The sequence below is a fragment of the Diceros bicornis genome, chromosome 25, assembly GCF_020826845.1.
Source record: "Diceros bicornis minor isolate mBicDic1 chromosome 25, mDicBic1.mat.cur, whole genome shotgun sequence".
In the NCBI taxonomy this organism is placed as follows: Eukaryota; Metazoa; Chordata; class Mammalia; order Perissodactyla; family Rhinocerotidae; genus Diceros; species Diceros bicornis.
Window position 1 is genome coordinate 3,551,168 of NC_080764.1, and position 24,499 is coordinate 3,575,666.

The window sequence follows — 24,499 nt, forward strand, 5'->3', positions numbered from 1 at the left end:
GATTGGCAATAGATGTTAGCTCAGAGCCAGTCTTGCTCAGCAAAAAAAAAACAAGAGGAGGATTAGCATGGATGTTAGCTCAGGGCTGATCTTCCTCACAAAAATAAATAAATAAATAAATAAAATAAAGAACAAGAGAACACATACCAATCACCCTCCAGCCCCTCCGTCCATGGTGACGTGGAACCCTGATGTGGCCTCCATCGGGGAGAGGACACACGCCTGCGGTGACAGAATCACTTTCACACATTCTCTTCTGCAGGCACTGATGCTCAGACCTGCTTCCTCAGAGTGACTCCTTACAAGGACGTATGTGTGACCTCCATTGTCCTCTCAGGCCAGGTGGCAGCCACAAGAGAAAACGTGCCCTTGGGACACTGCTGGAGGAGCCGTTTGGGGGAACTCCTAGGAGGAAGGTGCCCGCACACTCAGAAGGCTGAGGGGTTGCTAGGGCATTCTGCCTGGGACGCGCCTTTGATCTTTAGCAAATGGCAGCTCCCAGGGAAGGAAATTCTGCTCCACTGGAAGCCAAGGGCCAGTGCTGTCCTCCCCTCCACTGTGGCTATCCCACCTAGGAGGCAAGGCCAGAGGGAGCAGCTCCAGCACTTCTGTGCTGGGACCATAGTGAGGGCAGCGGAGAAAGTGAGACCTGTGTGCCTCTGAAGGAACCCTCGGTGAGGCTGCCCGAGCACCCAGAACCCGCCACCAGCACAGAACAGCAGTGTCCTCCAGGGCCAAAGGCTGCCAGCACTGGGGCAGCTTTCTCAGAGCCAGGAAGAGAAAGCCGAGCTCACAATTCACTGTCTAGAACACAGCACGGTGCAAGAGCTGTTAGACTTGAAACACCCATTTGATCTCCTTCCTGTCAACTTGGTGCCTGCTCTCATCCACTTGAAAGCACAGCCTGCATGCCTCCTACGGACACAGACCCAGCGCGTCAGGGAATGGGCTTACGGGAAGAGAAGCAAGGATCCGGGAGAAATAAATGAAACAAGAATGCGCCCTGGCTGGGCCAATGACGCCAGTGAGCTTAGGGACTGACAACCTCAACACCAGAGCTGCAGACCAACCCCTCTCATTCGAGATATTAACATCCGCACTCAGGGTCTGGTTGTGGAGGGCGGATGAGTCCTTTCCACAGTCTGGGGATGGGAGCCAAAGGCACAGCTGGCATCCGCGTCATGTGGAAGCCTTGCAACCGGCTCCCACGGTGGAGGCTCCCTGGGAGCTGGACTGCCCACAGCAGCCCACACGCAGTACTGCTTCTAGTACGGAACATGCAATGCGCCCACGGAGCAGGGGCCATCTCCCTGTCGTCTGGGCTATTTCTGGATTGTTTGTGCTTTTTAAATGTCTTTCTTCATGCTTGTGATAATGCACCCTCACTCAATACTGTGCCACCACCTAGCTCAGGGCCGGGACAGAGCAGGTGCTCATCAGTAACCTTTTGTCAACATGTCCCGAGAGGACATAAGCTACCTTGTAAGAGTTAAAGCGTCACTGAAACCTATAATGGCCCAGCTAATAAACACCCCAGTTTAGGGGAGAGTAATCACCCGCCTGCCATCCTATGATTACTATGTATTTTCATTGCCAAAAGATGCAATACAATTTCATGGTTACTTGGGCCTGTAAAATAGAAATACCCCCAGTTTTTAAGATATGAAAAGGTTTATGACCAGGGTACTATCACTTCAAGAATGAGTCCACGGTACAAATGAGTCAAGTCATGATAAAATTTAATTTCACGAAAATTAACTCAATAAAGATGACACAATTGTGCTTAAAGTTTTAATACCTATTAGGAGTTTTTGCGAAGCGGTGCAGGACCATGGACGTGCAGATCAATTTCCTGGCTTCTCAAAATGTGACTGACTTAAGACCTAATTTACTTGTAATAGGAAAGTATTACAAGGAATTCTGTGTTCAACGAGGGGCCCAGGGTCCCGAACGGCCTAACCCATTACAAATGGGGGCATCCTCAATTTACGGGATATTAAGTTTTGTTTCCTGCAATGCTACCGAGACTCGATCAATAGCACCAAGCTGACGCCACTTTAACCAAACAGCCCAAGGAAAGGCTTTATGTCCCAGCAAATGCTAGCTGCCAGAAGTTCTGTAGCCGCCAAGTACCTAGAAAAGCAAAACCAAAGTGGGGGATCTGGATGCAATCTCCTGAGTAGCCATCATTTCTGTAGCGAACACCATTAGACATACAAGCTGCAGAAGAGAAAGGCAGAGTCAAAACACAGGCTTCAGAGCCACAGACACCCACAGACCCTGTGTGGGGCATGCACGCCAACATCGGGAACAAAGCTTTGGGTTACTGTTCTAGCTGACTCACGGAAACAAGCTCGGAGTGAGAGATCAGCCGGCCTGGAGGCCCAGAAGGTCAGCAGCCAGAGTGCCCCACCCCGCAAAGAAGAAAGCATCGTCCAGACCAAGGGCTCCTTCAATGGAGGGAGGGGAGGGAGCTGAGGCCCTTCTAGCCTGCTTGGGCCCCCGGCCTTCCGCCACCATCTTCATGGATGTCCACGCACAAGGCTCCAACACTGGAGCCCAACCCCGTGCCTGGGACTAACGCTGCCACACAAGGGAGCCTGTGGCCTGGAGCTCCCTTTCCCAGCCTCCAAAGGCAGCTGCCCCCATCCAGGGCCCATGAAGCGCTGATGCTCACTGCAGGCTAAACCCTGCCTCTCAGAGTTAGGAATGAAAACCAGCCTCCACGGGATATTCCATCCCTAGTCCACATAACGGTGCCTGCTACCTGCAAGTGATGATGAAAGGCACCCCTGCCACATGGCCTCAGCTTCAGCACACATCTCCAACGAGATGAAAAGGTGCTAGAACAAGCAATGGGACACTTGAGGGAATAAAGGTGGTTTGTTCCAGAAAACTCAATCTCCTGAAAAAAATGACTTTCATCACAATTGGTGGAGAGTAGAAAATTTCATATTGCACTGAATCTGTCAGTGATTTTTTTAAAAATCGTTATTATAAGTAACTGAAAACACCGACAACATGTGCACCCGGAGCGTGAACAGTGCCGCAGATGCACCTCAGACTCACCGGAGTTACAAGCAATCCTCACCAGACCCCAGGACCCTGCAAAATGTAAACTGCCAGCAATCACCAGGGACACCGTCACCACACAGTTGGAATGAAATTTAGCCACAAATAGAACTACAGAAAGTTCTTTTTTCCTGTTTTGTATCTATTCAGATGACAAGAACACTACAAATGGACTTTTACAAGACCACATTTCAACTGAGAAGATGCTCTGATGCAAAATCAAGTGCAGCACACAGACCAGAGCAGAACATGGTGGGAGGTGCCGGGATGTGGGGACATTGTCGAGGCCCGTCGGGGGTGGGTGGGGCGGGTCCTGGCGGCACCCTTGTGGGAGGGATGCCGGGAGCTCACCTGGTAGGTGTCCCACAGGCGGATGGTGCAGCGCAGGGGAACCTCCCTCATCAGCAGGTTGTTCATCCAGCGGAAGGCGAACTGCAGGTACCTCACCTCATGCTGGTCCAGGTGCCGGTGGACTTGCTCTGCACGAAACAAACACAGGCCCCAGGCTGTCAGGGAGCGGCCCGGGGTCCACCAGAGCCACGCCGTCCGCTCCGTGAGGCCCCGCGCCCGCCTCAGAACAACCCACTCCAACCACCAGGGAGCCCCAGGCAACATCCTCCAGGGAGCAAAGAAGTAATTTCTACTAAAAGACTTGACGTTCACTCTTCCTCAAGGAAAACGACCGGTGGTGGTGGTGGTGGTGGTGGTGGTGGTGGTGGTGGTGGTGGTGGTGATAATGATGATGATGATGACAGCTCCTGCTGTTGAGTGTGCACACACTCAAGCAGGACTGTTCCTGTCTCACAGGTGAGAACGCTGGTCTGAGAGGCGAGCGAACACTCTGGGGCATGTGGTAGAGCTCAGGTTAACCCGCATCTGTCTGGCCCCACAGGCAGGAGCTCCTTCTCCAGCCCAGGGCAGGTCCACCAGACACGGGCTGGAGTCCAGGGAGAGAATGAGCGTGCCAGTTCCCAAAGACAACTTCAACCTGGCCCAGGGCAAATGCCCACCTGCTCCTGGACCCAGCCAGTGGGCAGGCAAGCAGGGCATGGCCCTGGGCCCTGGGCCAGTGCCACTGGAGTCCAGGTTTGGGGCACTGTAAAGATAGCTAGGCCTCTGAGAAGAGCCAGGCTTCACCAATAGTCAGTCACTTCCCTGACGCGGTATTTCCCATTAGCCACAAAATCACCCCTTCTCATTGTGTTGCAACGGGCAGCGACTCCACAGCTTAAGTCCCCTGCGTTCCCTGCCCAGACCTCTCTACCGAGCTGTCAACAACCTGCCAGAAAGGCTCCAGAGCTCAGTGAAGTGCCAAGTCTGTGGAATCCTGGAAGTGTCACTCCAGGAAGCAAAGATCCTGGTGATCGTGGTGACTACACTCCTGTTTTCCAACATTCTGCCCCACGCAGTCCACTCTGAAGGGCCTGGGAAGTACGGGCGCTGTTTTACGGAACAACTAAGTATTGCCTAATTGATCCGGATTGGGAACTGGGACTTTCTCATACTGATTCCTTTTAATCGAGGCCCACTCAAGTGTTGCTAAAAGCTCTTCTTCTGCACACATCTTTTCTTCAACTTCCTGACTCACACACACGGTCCTTCTCTCCAGGGCTTACCTTCCCCAGTGGCCTCACTTGAGAAGCAACCCTAAAAAAGTTTACAGGTTTTTCAGTTCTCTCAAAGAAAGTTCTAGAAAATGGCAAATAGACAAATCTAAGAGAGAAGTTAGTGCTGTGTTGTTTACTGGTTTGTTCATACTTGTGTTCCTGATAATTTGCAGTACTGCAAAAACAAGGCTTTCCTAACCACTAAGCAAGAAGAAGCAGGGCGGGAGAAGACCCTGTCCTGACCCTCTTCATCTCAATGACAGCAACTCTGGTGGAAGTGTGAGTGCCTGGCTGGGAAATGCTCTCGCCTACAGGAGAGGAGGTTCTGTCGGGTTAGCCACAGAAAAGCTCTGGGCAGCTCTGGATTCCATGACTGAAGCCAGTTCCTTCACTGCCTCTGCTCTCATTGTCACCCCCAAAATGCTGCTGTCCTCGGCTCACCAGAGCAAACAGGCCTGGGCACCCTCCACTCGGCAGGCTGGAACAGGACACCTGCGGGGCTGTCTGGGGGCGGTGGGTGACTAAGGGATGAGGCCTCATTACTGTGTGGGGTAGATACAGCAACACACGATCAGTTCCAACCAGACAGTGACTATTACACAACGGGGCTGAAAGAGCCACAGGTTCACCTTTGAGCCCTCACAGCCACGCTAGGAGCCAGGTCCCAGGGAGGCTGACAGACCAGGCAGTGGGTGGGACTGCAGAGGACCCCACACTACCGCATGCTGCCTCTGCAAGGACAAATGCAGGGACCGAGGGCTCCGGGTACAACACGGGGCAGGCCTGGGCCAGAGTGCCGGGTCCAGAAAGTCGGCGGGGATGGAGGGCCCGGGCAGTGAGGCCTCCTCCGGCTGGTGTCCACTCTCCCCAGATACTCAGCTCCTGTAGACAGGGCTCTTCTCCCTCGAGGGGCAATTCACGTGTCAGGGAGGGGTGTTGGTCTCGTTTTTGCTTTATTGAGAGCTGCTGGCACAAACCCATGCAAACATGATCGAAAGCTTCTGCATTTCTACATTAGCAAATCCCATCTGTCATCCCTGCCACCGCCCATGAAAGCCGAAGAAGCAGACCATTCAGGTGGATAAGTGGCTGGAATGGAGTGTGAGTCAGGGAACCCAGTGGTATCAGGGCTAAAGTCAGCTGGAAGCAAACAAGGCCACATTAGGGCAGTAGGGACAGATTATCCTGAGAAATTTAAAATACTATGCTTATATCGAAACCAAAACAAATATGCATAAAACCTAAGATTTCAATGAAATTTCTTCTTTGCTCTGGGTCCCTTTGAGCTCCATCTTCCAAGCCCCCTGCCCAGAGACGAGGGCTTGTCCCCCGGCTTCAAGCACTCTGTGAAGTTACAGGGGAGAGCCAGTTGAGGAGCCCAGGCCTCAGCAATGGCCGAGGGACAGGGGAAGCACAAGGCCAGCTCAGGGGTGGGCAGGCCCAACACCGGGGCACAGTGGAGGCTGACGGCCACCTCAGGGGTTCCCAAACAGAGCTGGGCATCAGCCTCATCTCGGTTAAAACACAGGCTCTCAGGCTCATCCTGACTTTCTCAATCAGAATCTTCCAGGTGGGATCTGAGAATCTGTGTTTAATCAGCTCTCCAGAAGATTCTTCTGTGCCAGCCACATATCCGTGATGGGAACCCCTCACGGGGGCAAATTACGGGAATCAGCACCCAGCAGGCCCCAGAGACAGAGGAAGACAGGACCCCAGCCCTCACACAGGTCCCCGGTGCAGAAGGTGTCCATGCAGGACAGAGCTGGTGTAACCCAGATGAGGTGTGGCACTGTGGTTCACTTGACAGTTTTCTTCTAACCAACTTATGTTTTATTAAACACATTTATTTTTAAAATAGACTTCACTAGGAGTTTCCGCTCGCTCTAGTGGGGGCGAAGTGGCGAGTAAACGGTGGACAGCATGGTGCTAGGTAGAGCCTCCACAAGCAGCAGCCCCAGCAGGGCCGGATCGCACAGCTTTTCACTGACAAGGGCCCAGGGACATACTCTCCCTGTGCCCCTGGCCTGTCGGCTCAGGGGCACTTAATGCCACAATGAGGTTTCATCTCAAGATGTCTTGAGACCCCACAAATTGTCCATAGTTTGAGAAACACTGGCTGCAGAACAAAGTAGGAATGCCTTAGAATGAACGTCCCTTCTCAGCCTTCTTTCCTGCCCTCCGGCCCCGCGTCTCCTCAGGCGACACTAGGCGACCCGTGGTGCCGGACCACAGAACAAGCTTGCGCCGCCATGCCTCCAGGCTTTCATTCCTGCTACAGCCTCTTCCTGGGCCTTGCCCACCCCTGCTCAGGGCAACGCTACTCTACTCACGGGCTGCATGCTCTGACACTCCCCACGTGCCCTGACACCCCCCCTGAGGTCAGCTGTTCCCTCTTCCTGGTACTACAAGCACCTCTAGGGAAGCGTTTATCACAGGGTACTGGGCTTCACGGCTTAGGGTCTGGGCCCACCCCAGGACGTGAGCTGCTTCTGGGGCAGATACGTGCCTGGGTCACCTTTGTTTCTCCAGCCCCTAGTACACACTAGGTGCCTGGTGCCTAGCAGGCGTCTGTTGGACAGCTGAATGAGTAAATGAATGAGTGAATGAATGAATGCAGGGAGAAAACGTGTAAAACCCCTGATCTGTCAGTCCTCCCTCTCCCATTTCTCCACGCTGCAATACTGAGGAGTTTTTTCAGCAACACAATGGGACATTATGTTCCTTTTAAAGAATTTTAGAATGATTTCTAATCTGAAATTATCCGCAGCTACAAAACTAAGCCTCTGGAAAGTCCCAAGGGCCCCTGAGTGGCCCCTCCATCAGGCCTGACCTTTGCCCATTCTCCAAGGGCAGAAGCCCCACCAGCACAACTGGCTGGCCGTCCTCCACAAGGCCCAGGGACTGACACAGGGCGCTTCGGTCAACGTGAAATTCAAATGTGACAAACACGAGAAAACCAGCACTTTAGAAAATGACTGAATTTACTGAACAAGGCTCTTACACACAGAAGAAGAGGAATGAGTTTCCATGAATATGCAGTGGGCAGCTTAGGGAAGAGCTGGTGACGGCTCTGGAGAGAAAACCACTGCCTGGGAAGAGCGCGTCCAGGAGGGAGGGAGGACAACACAGGGGGCTCCAGGACAGGCGCTCCTGGTCCCGCCAGTCACTCCCAGCCTGCAGCTCCACGAAGACGTGTGGCCCGCAGACAGCACCCAGTCCCCACACAAGCGCTGCAGCAGGTCAGCGGTCTGGAGCCTCTGGAGCACAGTGGCCAGCTCCCCGGCTCTGTCAAGTCCCTAGCGCTGGCACACTGAGCCCCTACCCCCTCAAAGCAGTGGCATTGTCATATTTTAATAGTTGGGAAGGACTCCAAGTTTTGCTAACGTGGATTCAAGTGATTTTTTAACAGGTGACAGAACATTTGGACGTTTGTGACCTCCCCTCCTTCCACACAAGAACACACTGGCCTGCTACCTGAGGAAGCAACAGGCCCAGTGAGCTATGAGGAGCCACAGCCTAGGCCCACTGGGCACCGGCAGGAGTGAGACTGGCCAGCGGGTTGACCCGGGACCATGACTTCCTCCTGGCGGGGACCTCATCTGGGAGGCAGACTGGCCCAGAGCCAGGCCTGGCGTTGGGTAAATGCTCCTCACGTTTGTTAACCAAACAGAAGGAAGCCTGGAGCCAGAGGCGCTTAGGAGACGTGGACTGCGCACAAGTCGGGGAGGCAGACAGGGCCGCTGCGGCCTCCCCAAGCCAGGTCCACACCTTGCCTGTGGCACTGCCAGCCCACTTAAGGAGAAGGGCGCCATTTTGTGAACCAGGAAAACAAACAGCTCTAACATGTGCCTGGGAGGCACACAACACCTTTCTAACGAAAACTGGCAAGCAAGCAGATTTGGAAAATTAAACAAACATTTCTGGAACATCTGTCATTGAAGTAACCTAACTAAACAGAGTAAAAATTAACCCTTTCTCTTGCACAGTGAGTTCCACCTACACCAGGTACAGAAACAGGCAAGCCCTCGGCTCCTCCCCACAAGATACTGACGGAGATGACCCCATTCTCAGGTCTGGCAAGAAGGAGCCCAGCCCAGGCCAGCCAGAGTGCAATGACCAGCCGCTCTGCACCAACCACCCACTGGGCAGCTCCCTGACCGGAGGGCATGCTCGCCCCGTGCCCGTGCAGGGATGCAGTCTAGGTAACCTGTCGAAGGTGCACCAGAGGCAGTGGCAGACTCAAGACGGGACTCAGGACTGCCTCTTTCCGTGTCCTGAATGACCCCACACTGCCAGACGGGCGCACGGACTCGCCCTGTGTCTCTGGGACAGCTCCCTGGGCACAGTCATCGCCCTCTGCAGAGCAAAGTCCAACCCATCTAGGAAAGCACTGGGCACAGGAACGACCAGAAAACTGAGGCAGCATTAACCCCACGAGGACTCAGGCAAATTCCTTAGGGAAAAGAAGGCTCCTCATTCATCAGCTCTTTCAGCGAAGATTTATCGGGGCCCTCCACATACCCAGGCTGCCTGGGAAAGGAAGCTACAGAGAAGACAGGCCTGTGCCCTGCCCTGCGGGAGCTCAGTGACTTGTACAAGAGACAGAAAGAAAACTCAACCTTGAGCCTCAAAGCTGTCTATTTCATCAGAATTACCGGCTCTGAGTGTCCTGAGAGCTGGCTTTCTCTCTGCCCTACGCAGGCCCCTGAGCCCCTGAGAGGAAATGAAAAGGCAAGTCCGTGCCCATCTGCTGGGGATGTGCTCCGTGGACACAAGGCACCGTGTGACCTCAGGGAGGCACCTCAGGGACAGTGCTTGCTGGCAGCCCACCCCACAGCCAGGCTACAGGGGGTGGATCCGGGGCCAGCAGCAGCATCCATCCCAGAGTACACTGGAGAGCAGTCCACGTTCCCATGGAGGTGGCCGTTTTTCACTGATTACGTGGCTTCTCTGGAAGTAAGTAACGAAGAGTGACAAAGCCGGCCAGCCACTGGCTCTGCAGCCACCACCTAATGTGCGTAACGAATGACTGGCACAGCCACCTCCTATTTTGAACATGTTGAGAAACGGACTACTAAACTCTAGGCATTACTTTCCATTTATATACATCAGAGCTGCAAATGTGTATGCTGAAAAGATTCATTTTTCCTGTTTTATAGCAATTGTGAGCAGATGCTCTTTCACTGATAAAGGTAATTTGGTTAGCAATAATTCTGAATTTGAAATTTCCATTTCACTGGAAATAAGAGTGTACATATAATGAATGAGCAGGCAGATGTAATTATTGTCATCTTTCAGGCTGAAAAGACTTTTTCTGAAAAGCCCTCCTGTGGCACGCCAGGGCACGCTTATCACTGTAAACTCACCAGGAGGGTACCTGTCATGTTGGCATGTGGCAGAAACCACCATAATATTTGCTGGACGCTTTTCTTAGCACTTTAAGGAGCAGATCTACAGACTGAAAATTCTGCTGAAACATCTAGTCTTCTTGATTAAAAATAAAAATAAATTATGCAAACACTTGTGTCCCAGGATTTGTGCTAAAAGGGAAAAAAACACGTATCCCATTGACTTGGCATAAAAAACACACACTGTTTATGCAGGGCCAGACACTACTAAGACTTATTTGCCCAAAGAGTGAGTATAATTGCTCACACTTAGATACCTGACAAAGGAAACTGTTCAAAGCCCCTCCACAAAGCCGAGAACAGACATGAATACATCACGCTTCTGCTGGGCAAGGCATGAATAGGCTTTGATTTGAGGGGAAGACTTCAATTCTCTCATCAGTTAAAAAGATAAAAAAGAACAAAAACAAGAGCCAACTGACAGTGAACATGGGCCTCTTTGCCTCCAAGGAGCCCCTCGTTCTGGGCTCACTCACCCTCCTTGCAATCCTTGGTTTAAGTTAACAGCAAACACTAGAAATGAGTCAGGTCCCAAATAGAGGCAGGGCCCAGCCGCACCCACCACCAGAGGACCCAGGCCCATCGCTGTGCCTAGGGAACAGGATGAAGGAGCTAAGACGGAGAACAAGAGGAAGGGGCCCCGCCCGGCGGGCTCCACGAAGGGGAAGCAGTCCAGGACTCCCAGCTCAGACAGACTGTGCTGCAGCCACCCACAGAGACGCCCCAAGGGATAGAGGGCCTGATCTGGAAGGGGACAGGGCAGGCAGACAGGGGAAGTGAGAGAAGCAGAGCAGAATCCAGGACCTACGATTGCACTCTCCAAGAACAGGGCTCCCTGGGAAATCCTTGTAAGCCAACACTTGCCAACCCTCCAACAGGGACAGTGAGGAAGCCCCGGCCTGAGTCTGGGCCACCAGCCTGTCTTTTCCCTCCGGCAGCAGGAGAGCTGGGCCAGACACTGAGGAGCAGCAGAAAGACCTCTGGTTAGAGTCAGGAGAGCCTGGGTTCAAATCCCAGGTCAGCTTCTGGAAAGTTCTCTAGGCTCCCAATGCCCCCCGGCTCCCCTGGAAAATGGGGAGAGCTCCAGCTCCCTCACAGCACTCCCTCGGGAAAGCTGGTGCAGTGGCTGCCAGTGCAGCAGGCACTTCACAGGTGCCTGTCCCCTCCCCCCGCTTCTCTTGGTGCGAGACCAAGAAGAGGGAGGGACGACTGCCAAGCCTCGTTTCAGAAATAAATCCACAATGGAGGCTCCGATCGTGGCAAACCACGGCCTCTGCTGAACAGCCAGGGGAGCCTGCTCCCAGACATCTCAATACACCAACCCTGAGCACATGCGGCTTCCTGAGGCCTGGGGCCAATGTGTCCATCTCAGGCTCCTTTCTGGACTCTTCTTCTCAGCCATCACAACACAGTGAGCAAAGTGACAGAGTGAAGAGGATTAAAGACAAACAGAGGGAAAGAGGCCAGGTTCCGGGCCAGGGGCTGTGCCAGGACCAGAGACGAGAAGACGCAGCCCACCCTCCGGCCCACAGGGGAGACACGTGGTCTGCCAGGGCTGCAGCTGAGAAAGGGGAGCCACTGCCCCGTCTGTGCCACAGCGGGTGGGTGGCAGGCCAGGAAGGGCTGAGGCGACAAAGCTGAAGGGGGCTCCTGGGTCGGTCCTATGGCACAGACCAGACCCTGTCACGCAGCCAGAGGACGCTCTGGTTTAGGCAAGTCTGATTTACACGCAGTCCGCCTACTATGAATGGCAGCTGACCTGTATTACCACACAGAATGTGCTTCATCAGGAGACCTTTGTCCTAACAGATACACTGCAGCTCAATAAGGATCACTGCATTGCCTTGAAAAAAAACTGTACCTCAGAAATTGTAATGGGAATCAATAGGAAGCGAGATTATTTGGAAAATTTAACAACATCTCAGGAATGTGCTGATGGTGTAAAGAGAGAAATCCCAACCCTGTTGCCCCCAGCCTGTGCCAAGAGCCCAGAACCTCAGCTGACCCCACAGCTGACTATTCCACGCCTTCCTCGTCCCCCACGGGCAAGAGGGAGCATGCAGAAGGTACAAGGAGAGCCAACGAAGCCGGCCCCTCAGACACATATCTGTAACGTCAAACACTGCAGATGCGTCATTCTGCAATGACTCTGGACCACGACCCAAATCTGAAGACCCTCCTTGCTGTACAATAAGGAATGGGATGACCCTTGTCCCTCCTTCCTGGGAGGTAGACTCTAAATCCTTGGAATTCCCCCAGTGCAAAGCATGTCTTTGTCATGCTAATGAGGCAATTCTGGTGGGTGGGCCCCAAGACCAGCCTGTGATTATGGGGACAGGACTCAGCTGCTTTCCTGAATTCTGTGAGCCATCCTAGGGAATGATGGAACCTGAGGGGGTCACGAGAACTGCTGAATTTACAGTCTCTCGGTCAGAAGTACAGGTGGCCTGGGGACCACAGAAGTGCAGCTGGCATCCAAAGGGGGACCGTCTGGGGATAATTGAGCCCTTCACTCGTGGGGCCTGACAACGACTCTGGGTGGTCAGCAGCAGAACCGCACACCCACTTGGAGAACAAAGAGAATGCTCCTGCCACCATCAAATGGCCCTGAGGGCTGCGATCCAGAAAGACATCAGGCCAGAGGCCAAACTGCAAATTCGTTCTCCCAAAATAACTTCTCCAAGGCTAGCTTAACATCAAGGTCATGCCACGCTCCACACAAGGTGGGGGCGAAGGCGTCAGACCCAAAAGGCGGCTAAGTGTTCACAAGTGGGAGAGACTGAAGGGGTCGTAGTACAATCACAGGAAGAGGCCATACCAGAGTCACTCCCGGGCCCTGGGGGAAAGGACGCCACCACTCACTCTTGGGACCCCAGCATAAAGAGACGTGTGGAATGAAATTAAGCCACCCAGCACGTCATAAAAAAGCAGCATTTATCTGACACCACAACACACCATCTTTCCATCTCTAGAGAGGTATTAAGGCATATTTTTCTGACAGTAACATAATCTAAAAGACAAGTTCTTCTCGAGCTACATGGAATTGGAGCGACGCGGTATTAAACCATTCTCACTTCACAGACGTGCTCGTGAGCTTCTCAACAAACGTCTCCGAACCAGGGGCTGTTTTCATATGAAGACAACAGCAAACCTGATTTATCAGAAAAGAATGCAGATGACAGAGCAGCTTCCCTAGGTGCCCCAACCTCGGAGGCACTGACTGTGCTCTGTAAACCATGTCAAAGACTGCCCCTGGCCGTGGACAGGTGCAGATCGGCGGCAGCCCAGAGAAGAGAGGAAGTGGTTGACGCTAGAGCAGGTAGATGGGAGCTGGAGGGAGCCTGGTTCTTGGCTCTGTCCCACCCAACATTCTACAAGGTTCTAGATGGGGACACAGCGAGGGTGCTGATGAAGAGGGCAGATCTCCATGGGCTGCAGTGTGAACAGGAAGCTACCACGTCTCAGCCTCGGGTCCCAAGATCTGGAGGGACAGCCAAGTGAGCCAGGCCTGGGCTGGCAGAGCTGAGGCAGCAGGAAGCCCTGTGAGTGTCTCGGGGCTCTGCCAGCCCACCGACAGTGGGCAGAATGGGAAATGTGCGTGTGAATGGCGGCGAGCAGAGCCAGGTGTGAGGGAAGCAGTGCTGGAGGGAAAGAGACGGGGGCTCTGTGGTATTACTTGTCTTTTGTTCACTGTGTTAGTTTTCTGATTCTGTGTGACAAACTGAGCAGCCTATAACAGCATAAATGTATTATCTCACAGTTCCCGTGGGTCCTGGGTCCAGGCAGGGCTTAGCCGAGTCCTCTGCTCCGGGCTTCCCAGAGCTGCAATCGAGGCTGTGCTCTCATCCAGAGGCTCGACTAGGGAAGCATCCATGTCCAAGTTCATGCAGGTTGTTGGCAGAACTTATTTCCTTGCAGATGTATGACTGAAGGCCCTAGCTCTTTGCTGGCTGCAGGCTGGAGGCCACCCACAGGTCCTGGCCACGTGGGCTTCTCCAACGCGGCTGCCTACTTCAACAGCAAAATCAGACTCTCAAGTCAGTCTGCTAAAACGCAGTCTTACATACTGCAACGTAACGACAGGACTGCCAGCCCACCACCCCAGAGTCTACTGGTTGGAATTGAGTCACCGGTTTCACCTGAGCCCAGGGTGGGATTACACACAGGTGTGAATAGCAGCAGGTGAACACCAGATCTCTGGGAATCACCACAGGGGCTGTCCGCCAGATTCACTCATGGCATTCGCCTTGGCAAAACCTTCCAACCCTACTAAGCACCAGCACTGTGTTCTCCTTTCCAGCATGGCAGGGAGGAGAGGGCCAAGATTCACCTGCAACTCCAGCCTGGTCACCTAGCCATGGCCACAAGTCAGGAGAGGAAAAGGAAAGCTCTGCCTGACCGACACCTCCATACCAATAGGCGAGGCCCTTCTTTAAATGCAGAAGAAAGCAGAGAAAAAATAAACTCCTAGCTAAAAGAGCACAAATGGCTCAGATAAACAGTTTCCATATCATCTCACTGTCAGCAGTAAGAAAGCCCTGACACGACCCAAATCTGCAATGAAACTGAAGACATCTAGCTTTTCCAGATGCATTTTAAGACTGCAAATACCACCACGAAAAATACCTGTCAGAGTTCTGACCTTTATCTGAGACTCCCCACACGTGGTGCTGGTCAGCTGGTCAGTGCCTATACACATTCAAGACTCAGCTCAAGCATCACTGCCCTCTTGAAGCCTTTTCTGACCTGCCACCCTGAGCCCTGACCTCCCCTTCCTCAGCACCCCGCTGGGTAGCCCGGAGACATCTATGAGAGCACCTGCGACACTTCGGTGGCCGTGGTGGCTGCATGGCTATCTCTCCCATTAGACTGTGCACTCGTAATGACAAAAAATCCTTCTGATTCCTTTCCACACCCAGGACCCAAAGGGCAAGACAGTAAAAGTCTCCTCTGAAAGTAGGGTGGATGGATGGACAGCCGATTTCAGGGTGGATGAGTGCATGGACCAAGGGAGAGAAGAGAGGACGGAGAAGGCTGCTCAACGCCTGAACAGATGACAGATGGGATGGATGATCCTAGCACACACATGGAAAAAGCACTTTCCAAAGCAAGGTCTCTGACTCCGCTTCTTCCTTTCACAAACCATTACTGAAGGCCAGAATCCAGTTGAGGGAACTGATTTGTCTTGAAGGAAAGAAGAGAATTCATTCTATGTCTATGAGTAGAAACACCAATGTGTGAGAAAGATAATAAAACTGGACCATATGTACAAGCACAGGACTATTTACCCCAGCTCATACCCTCATCAAGAAAAAAAACAGTAGAGCACGGGCAGTCTTATTTAAAGACTTTAAAAATTAACAGCTGTCATCTAAGGTATAGGTTCAAAATCAACAGGGCGCAGTCTAAGGTGTGCATGTACAAACCACAAGGCTCTGATGCAGGATAAGGACAGAAAGTGGAGTAGGTCATTCCAAGTCAGACCATCCTCCACACTCCTGACACAACGCTGACGACATCCCCCTAACTACCTAAGACCTGTCACCAGCCCCCAGAAGCTGAAATCCCTTGCAAAGGCATCAAGGTCCTGACCTGGCCCCATTCTTCTCCCACGTCAGTGGGGTGCTGGTAAATGGTTAACAACAGGCTCTTCGGAGAGAGGCCCCAATTTGTAGCATTTGCCAATTTCTGTGGCATAAAGTCTCCTCCCACGGCCACATGGTGATGTAAAGTAGGGTTGGGAGAAACGCATACAACTGGCTCTCTCGAGCCTGTACAAGCCTGCTCCAACTCCCCGTCTCACCATCTCCCCATACGCCCTCCTACACTGCTCCCTTTGCTCACACACACTCGACCACCTACAGGTCCCAGAACTGATCTGCCGTTTCACACCACCATTCCTCCACTCACTAGAGAAAACATCTTTGCACGACTCAGAGCCAACGTCCCGTCTTCTGCAAAGCCCTCCCTGACCACCCTTCCAACTCACTCCTTCACATCACCACTGTCAGCGGAACTAGACACTTGTACTTATTTATTTGTCCAGCCTGCCATCTAATTGGATAAGAATTCCCTAATGAAGGACCAATTCATCATTGTATACTCAGAACCCAGCACACAGTGCACATTTCAGAGATGCTTGGTGTGAAGTCACTCATGGCCCAATTCAGAGGCCACTCAGTCTGAGAGAGGGCGGGAGGCACAGCCAGCCCCTTGGAACTCTGAGAAGAGAAGGGATCCTGATACAGGGGCTCAGCTCACCAAGCGACTCCTTTGAGGGCTAATGCAGATACAGCGTTACCTCTCAGCATCAGAACGTACGTGCCAGGAAAGCAGGGAGACTGGCCGGAATCGCAAGGGCAGTGAAGGGAGTGGTTGCTGGTCTTGCCAATGTCTGGACTCCCATACCAGGCGCCTGAGATGCTACTGTGGCTGGATAACGTTTGCTGAATAATTGGCTCTGAGGAGAACATGGACCGTCCCACATTGACAGGGAAGTGATGCAAAAGATGGGAGGAAGAGGAGGCAAGGGAAGGAGAGTGGATACTGAAGTATGCCGCCCACTCAATTCCTCCAGACACAAATGAGTGATGGATTCGGGCCCCAAGGTCAAGTGTTCACACGCACACTGCGCACGTTTGTTCTCACTTTCCTCAGCACAGCCCACTACCAAGAGCCATTGCTAATGATGACAACAGCCCCATGAGCCAGAGACACTGGAGGTGACACTGCAAAGTAGCATCCATTTGTGCCCTGGTTTAAGCATCTTTAGAACCACGGCCTCATGTCCTCAATACCTCACGCAGTGCTCAGCGCCTTGTGTAAAGTGGACATTCACTAACTGGTCACTGACGGCTGACATCCAGATAAATGTGTGTAGTTGGCCAAAGGGAGAGAGAGTGTCTGGGACATACGGACAGCCTGGTTCCAAGAGGCAAGAAAACAGGGCCGAGGGAAAGCAGAAAAGAGGAGGCTTAAATTAAAAGTAGTCCAGACGATGACTTTGTTTTCTCAGACAATTAAAACGGTAGACCTGTAGTCTTCACACATTGACTGAGATCACTGAAAGACCCGATTCAAGGACAAAAACTTGAACCAAGGTGTGACAGTGCTGGATAATGATAACGTGCACGCCCAGCCCAGCCCGGCACTGATGCAGAACACACAGAGATGCCGCAATGCAGACCGAATACGGGGTGACGCCACCATCCCAAACAGGCCGCCCTCTTTCACCGACGATGAGACTGTAACTGTAACCACCCATATCAACGCAGGGAGGCTGGGAGCTGCCCAAGTCAGATCGTCTGGGAAGACCAGTCACAGTAGCCAATGCCCAGGCCCTCGGCCACCATGCCTGGGAGTGACAAAATGAACAGACCGCAGAGGGCCCTGGGATGCACACTCTACTCCTGCCCGCCCTGCAGAGAGCCTTCCAGGAAAGGTCTCTGATGCTGCCTGGCGCCCACTCACAGTCCGGCACCTGGTGGCCTGCGAAAAACAATCTGATTCCGGCATCAGTGGCTGATTTTCTGCCCTGATACGGCAGCGCCTTACCGACCGTTTCTCTTCTGTTCTGTTCCAGTATTTATAAACAGCCCCAAAGCTGCTGAGGTATCAAGCGGTGAACTTGTTAAAAGAACATCAGCCAATATGCAACAAGCAGGCCAAAGTTCATCTAAGCACCCAGCTTCCACATCTCTTAAAAAAAATAACCAGGGTGTATCTTAAAACGATAAGTTTACTTTATCAACAATATCTTTTCAAGGAGGTTGTTTATTCATCATCATCAACTCAAAGACCAAAGAGGCCTCTACCCGGTTCTGACAGAAAAGGGAATTTTTTCATATTTCATAGCACTGAAAACCTAACCCTAGATAACTGAAAAATTCTCATTTCCCACAGTTGTTTTTCCTAGGGGCAAACTGCAGTTCATTCTTTGTTTTCTCATCTGTCACACGAAAGCCTTAAGTGTTCCTTGCTTAGTTCCTCCTGCACCCGGACAGCCCATGGGCTGCTTCCAGGAAAACTGAGTGTGGGCAGAGGGGGCGTGTGCCCAGAGCCCGCTCTGCCCAGCCACTCAGAAGACCTGACCGACTCTGTCCCCTCCACGAGCACTCAGGGCGCGCATCTCCCCCGTCTCCTGACCACCGTCCCGAGACAGAGGCATCACCATCCACCGTGGGCAGAAACCACCGCTCCCGGGTCTCGCTCCCCCAGCACAGAGGCAACCTCCTCTCGCCTCCCGTCCCCCATCACCCCCCTCCCACTGGCTTTTAGACACGCTCATGTGACTGTCACACAAAATGCAACTTTCCATTCTGGAGCTACTCTATTATCTCCTTCTTTCCAGTGGAAAATTTCCTTAAGAGCTCTCCTACACCAAGCTTGGGAAAGCCTAAGCATCGAAATAATTAATGACAGTAAAGACTTGTAACCTGTTGAATGAGATAGGAATCCCCAAGTTCAAACATACAAATAAATGGAAGAAAGGCAAAAGCCTTTCCTTATAGTAGAAAGCCAACTAATACCCGTGGAAAAGTGACGGGGTTAGAAATCTCAGTAAAAACTGCTTCAGACTAAAGGCCCCATTAATGGCCGCTAACACTGGTGTGTAACAGTGAGGGCAGGACAGCTGCACGGTCTCCACGAGCCTCCCACAAAACACTCACAAACACAAACAGGAGGCGTCTGCTCTACTGCAGAGCAGCCTGGCGGACACCCCCAGGACCAAAGTGAAATTCATGACTGGCGGGCCAGACCGCACGGCGTGCTCCTGACAGGGTGCCCTGAGGAGGACGTCTGCGGCATTCCTGCCAAGCTGCACGACCTGATCTCACCAACAGGAAGGATCCGATAAGCCCGCATTAAGGCACCGTCTTAAAAAAGAAAGAAAAAAAACAAAACTGACATAAACACTCCAAAAATGGCCAAGTCCTGAAACCCCAAGGAAGGCTGAGTTTCATCCCAGGTGAAAGGGGACTGGAGAGAGGACAACCGAGATCACTCGCGGTCCGGGGCTTTCTTCCGAAATCAAGGACACGACTGGGACAAGTGGTGACACGTGAACAGGGTCAGCAGCTGAGACCCCAGCACTCAATCCATGTTACTCTCCAGAACCGTAACAGCTCTGTGGTTAGGTGGAAGAATGCCCTCATCTTGGGAAAACACACTGACGTATCCAGGAGTCAATTCACAAGTCACCTACCATCCCCCACTGCCACCTGGACCATGACTCACGACCCCCCGCTCTCCGGCTCCCTCCAGGCCAAGCCCAAGCTACGGCCTCTCCTGTGCCCCAGGAGCACCCGCAGTACTCAGTACCACCTGCCCTCTAGGCCCCTGTCTCCAGAGGAGATGTGACACGAAGCCCGGGGCAGCACAAGGCAGGTGCGCATGAAGGCTGGTCTTGGCCCCGCCCCCCCACCACCTCTTTGTGACACAAGCTTTCTGGATGTTCTTCATCTGTTTCTTGGAGTAAAGAAAAACAGAACCAGAAAACCTCCTTTTTCTTGTCCTGTCCCCTAAAGAAATCATTTCCCAAGGCTCTGGCTGGTCTATTTTTCCTAGAAGACGGTGTCAGCTCCAATCCTGCCGACTGCTCTGTCTCCTTCTACAAGTCTCTGCCTTTGAGAGGGAGCTGGGGCCACAGGGACAGCCACTGCTCGCACAGGCGCAGGGTGTACTCGGCCAACGTGGAAACACAGACCCAGGGAAGACAGGGGTGACGCCGATAACAGAGCACAAGGTAAGGGGAGAAAGCTCGCCACAGGTCTGCACTCTGCAGCACACGGCCAAGGTCGGCCACACAGCCAGGAGCTGACACTCGGATCCCATTCCTGGGGGCCTTGTGATGAGGCCTCCACCCAGGCTTCCAATGAGGAAATAATGAAAAGAACATTCTGGAGATGAAGCATCATATCTGGGGGCAGGGCCACACGAGGCCCATCCGGCTCCATGTCAGAGGACCATCAGGGAAAGCTGGGAGGAATCGGGTAGCAGACAAAGGCAGAGCTCTGGGGTTCCCTCATTGTAAACGGAAGGGCTGTGCTGCTCTATGCTCTTGGAGACACCTGGGGGACAGCGGAGTTCTGGAGCCTCCCACTGACAGGGTCGCAGTGCAGGCAAACAAGCTAGTGCTCTGTGCATGCGCTGCCTCTCCCTGCCCGGCCCTCAGGATGAGTGAACAGCGGGGCTCCTTTTCCCGGGACACCTGTGTCACCTGACTGGGGCAAGGACAGCACTCAAAATATTCAACAGCAGTATCTCAAGGGCAACTTGCCCAAGCACCCACCCGTGGGCTCCTCGGGAGTGAGCCGGCCAGCCAGGGGACCACACCAGGGGAGCAGGGGACATGGGTGGTAAATACCAGCATCTGCAGTGCTGCAAGTGCTCGGGGGACCTCCTGCAGTCCCACCCAGGGCTCCCAAGGCCAAGACAGAGGGAGGGCACCCAGGATTTCCGGGCGCCAGTGCACAAGTTGGCACAATCTGAACGAGCTAGAGAAGCCTAGTCCTCCTTGGAAGGGCTGGGCTCATGCAAAGCAGGCAGGGACACAACCAAGAAGGTGCATGTTGAGACTCTTACAGTGGCCCTAATTCAACCCTTAGCTGCTAGGCCAACCCAGAGAGCATCTGAAGTGTGGAGGGCCCAGTGGAGGCTCGGGAGGCCAGGCAGGGGGTCTGTAGGACCTGAGTGGCGGATAAGCAGAGCCTGCTCTCCACAAGGAGACGAGGGGAAGGAGGAAGACAACAGTCCTTCGCTGACCATGCTCAGCGCTCGGCCTACCCGCCCAGCTACAAGGGCCAGCGTAAGGCCAGGAACCCAGGCAGGCTCCAGGGGCCAGGCTGCTCCAAGGAGCAAGGCCCCCCGGCCTACCTGGATTTTCCGTCCCAGCCGGTCTTTCCAGCCCTGGCTCTCAGCTGCTGTTGTCACTAAGATGACGACACCAGAACAGCCACAGGAAACTGCTCAACCAGAAAGATTATACATGTGTGGTCGCCAGACAAGACAGATCCTGCTGGAGCTCTTTCTTCACTTAGGGACGACGCAACAACAGTGAGAGGAAGATCTTCAAGTAGGAAATTAGAGATTCGAGTGGAATTGCAGGTTTCCTTGCAATTAGGAGGGAGACATCCAAGTGTAAAAAGTGGGTGGGCCATGGCATTCTCACACCTCGATAATTCAATCACTTAACCAGGGAGCTAAGAGCATTAATTGTTCTCAGGATGCTCTGTGCAGGTCAAATAAAGAGAGCCGCCTTCCCCAAGCAGCTGACAGTGTGAGACCACTCAGAGCCGCTCCCTCTCAGGACCTCTCCAGGCTCCCCCAGGCGCCTTGTCAGGGTCTGCATCCAGCTCTCTCTGCACCCCTCAGCCCCACAGCCAATGGAGTAGTGTCACTTACTGGGTACACACGATGGGCGACTCTGTGACAGGGGCTATCCCTCATCTCACCTCAGCCCCACAACAGCCTGCTCTGTCCCCAGTGTTCCCAGGGCGTGGCACAAGGCACGCCTGGTGCCCACGTGTGTGAGTTAACAAAAGGAGAACCTGGGGGTCCGCATCCTCACTGCTTCATGCCAGCATGTGCCCATGTGCCAGGGAGGGCAGGGGCTGCAGCACCCTTGGGGAGCTGGTCTGCACAGATGCTCAGCACAGGGCCCTCGGCCGTGCCCTTCCCTGCCGTGCAGGGAAGCAGGAGGGCAGCTCCCTCCTCATCACCGCAGCGGGTTCCACGGAGGGTCACCGAGAGGCCCTGAGCAGAGCCAGGTGGGGGTGGGGGCTTCCCACATGGCAGCAACCAGACAGACTGGAGCAGTCTCTCTCTCTCACACACACACACACACATATGCACAGCGCCTCCAGGAGCCGTGGCCAAGGGGTGACAAGCAAGGGCTCCAGAGTCAAGAAACTCCACATTTCATCTGTGTGACTCGGGCCAGACGCTTCTCTCAGCCTCAGTTCCCCATCTGTCCAGTGGAGATACCGTTAGCTCTGACCTCCCCAGTTGCCGTGAGGAATAAATGAGATACAGAACATACGCTGCTTCGCGAAGCGCCAGGGACTCAGGCGGAGCTCAATGAGCAGTGAGCAGCAGGTCTGCCGGATGCAAGGGGCAGACGCACCAGCCGTGCAGGGGCATTCACTAGCAACGTCCAGTGGAGACGACGGGGGCCCACTGTCTGGGGCACCCCATCCTACGGCAGGATGGCTTAGGAGATTCCTGAGCACCCGCATTCACCTCTCCTCCTTCCCAGTTCCTCAAAAAGTGACAGGAGGGGGCAAGCACTCAAGTGCAAGAGAAGGGCAGAAAGAAGGACCTGAGGAGCTAGAAAGAAAGGGACAAGCAAGGTCTCCTCCAGGAACGCGGAAGGCTCCAGCCTGTGCCAGCACTGCAGAAAGCCAAGAGGCAACCTGATTTGCAGCCGACACCCACATCCCAGAAACCGACAGCACCGGGGACCCCTGGAGAGGGACGAGGAGGGCTGGAACACAGAGTGCAGGTCTTCAAGAAGCAGCCAGACACCCCCCGCCCGCTCCCGCCTGACAGCAGCTCCTGCCCTCCCCATCCTGCCCCCACCCCCAAAGCACAGGAAGTTTATCTCCAGAGACGTGAAACCAGGGGTCTCAGGTCGGGAGGACCCGGACACAGCAGAGGGTGGAGGCCTGAACTGCAAGAAGATCCACGGGCACACGCTCTGCCTGCACTGTCCCCGAGCGGGCGCAGGGGCGCGTGACTCCGGAGGGGAGCGGTGTGACCCAGCTCAGAGAAGATGGGAAAGCACCACGCCTGGAAGGCTGCACTCACCAGGGACCCGCAGCCCGAAGCACGGAGGACCCCGACCAGAGGGGCCATCTCGAGTCTACCTTTGTAAACACAGGAGGCGCCTCCGCTGCCTTTCATGACAGCCGTGGCTCACTAGCCTGGAAAGGACAATGACCTCCAGAGCAATAAACCGCCCTCCTTCCACCAAGCCCTGGCACGGAAATGCCCAAAATGCCCAGCTGCCCGTGCAGCCTCCTGTCCTGATTTTAAGATGGTCGTTGGTTCTTTATGGTGTGGGAGAAAAACCACTCATTTTCTCTCCAGCAACTTGTAACCATGAACAAAAACGACTGTGGGGAATCACTTCAAAACCAGTTTGACGGCCTACATTCAAAACCAAGACAACTTTTTCTTCTTAAGGTCAAGGAGAATTGCTGTATTTGGAAGTCTCTACTTACAATTTAATTAACTCGTCTCAGTTTGGCAATAAACTCCGAACATCAATCTTGGGACAGAGGGTCACAAAGATATCATCATTACGGAGAAAAGCATCTAAATCACGAGCTCGGAAGGCCTCGTGTGCTTGTATCTCATTACACACCGGACGGTCATCGCCACCTCCCGGGTAAACACGCGCCCCACTGGAGCAGCTGAAAGTGAAATGCTAATCAGGGTGTTGCTGTTCCCATTACGGCGTCTCTGAGCGGTTCCAGGAAGGAAAGGCCTGGAAAGTTACAGATGCATAATAGACAGCGACAGCGTCTCTAATGCAAGCACATCCGTCTGGCCCCACTCCCCTGCATGGGGGAGACCCCCTCCCCGGCCCACCCTTAGCTCAGCCATAACTGGAGCACGACGGCTTCCTGAGGCCATAAAGTGGGCTGGGTGGTGGTGGCCAGATGATCTCGGAGGGCCTCCGCTCTGAACAGGGAGTCTTTTATGATTCCGTGCTAAGTGCAGGCCTGGAAGAAAGAACTCCCATAGCGACTGTTAATGTTCCATCTTCTAACACAGGACAGAATGTCCTCAGCAGTCAAAACGCAGCCTCACACACATTGGTGTGAGGTCCTAAAAATGAGCTGATCTCTCTGTTCTGCGAGGGAATTAAGTGTGGTCCTTCCTACAGGCCACTAGCCCCAAGACCCTCTCAAGACCCTGCCAGCCCAAACATGGGAGAAGAGCTGTCCTTCTCCACCTGGTTGGGGGAACACCTGAAAACAAGCTTAAATTGGGAGGAAACCAGGAAGGGGTGGGAAGGCGGGGGGGGGGGGGGGGGGGGGGGCAGGCAGAACAGAGACACAGCAGGGAAACCAAGGAGGGTCCCCAGCAACAAGGCCACAGCCCCACTCTTCCAACACACCACTCTGGCCTTGGAGACGGCAGGAGGAGCTACAAGCCTGACCCCAAGGTCCCGAGACAACAGTGGGGAGGCCCTGGGACTGGGCTCACAAAGGAAAGGCTGGCAGGTGCGGGTGGGCAGAGGGGCAGTCCAGCACTGAGCCGTCTAAGGCCGCAGCAGCTGCGGGCCGTGAGCCCCAGATCCTCTGAGTCACTGAACCTCCATATTAGGCCTGCCTAATATGTGAGAGCCCATCTCTCACAGAGGCGCTGAGTAGTGCAAAGCACTCTGGCAGGCATCACCTCCCT

General features: G+C 53.7%; 1 protein-coding gene across 2 annotated transcripts in view; it reads right to left on the reverse strand.

Moving 5' to 3' along the window:
- TBC1D22A (TBC1 domain family member 22A) overlaps positions 1-24,499 on the reverse strand; it is a 347,433-nt gene that overhangs the window by 102,304 nt on the left and 220,630 nt on the right. For both annotated transcript variants that reach the window (XM_058568130.1, XM_058568127.1), the window contains one exon: positions 3,424-3,551. In XM_058568130.1, the coding sequence (XP_058424113.1) occupies positions 3,424-3,551 (128 nt within the window). The remainder of the gene's footprint in view (positions 1-3,423; positions 3,552-24,499) is intronic.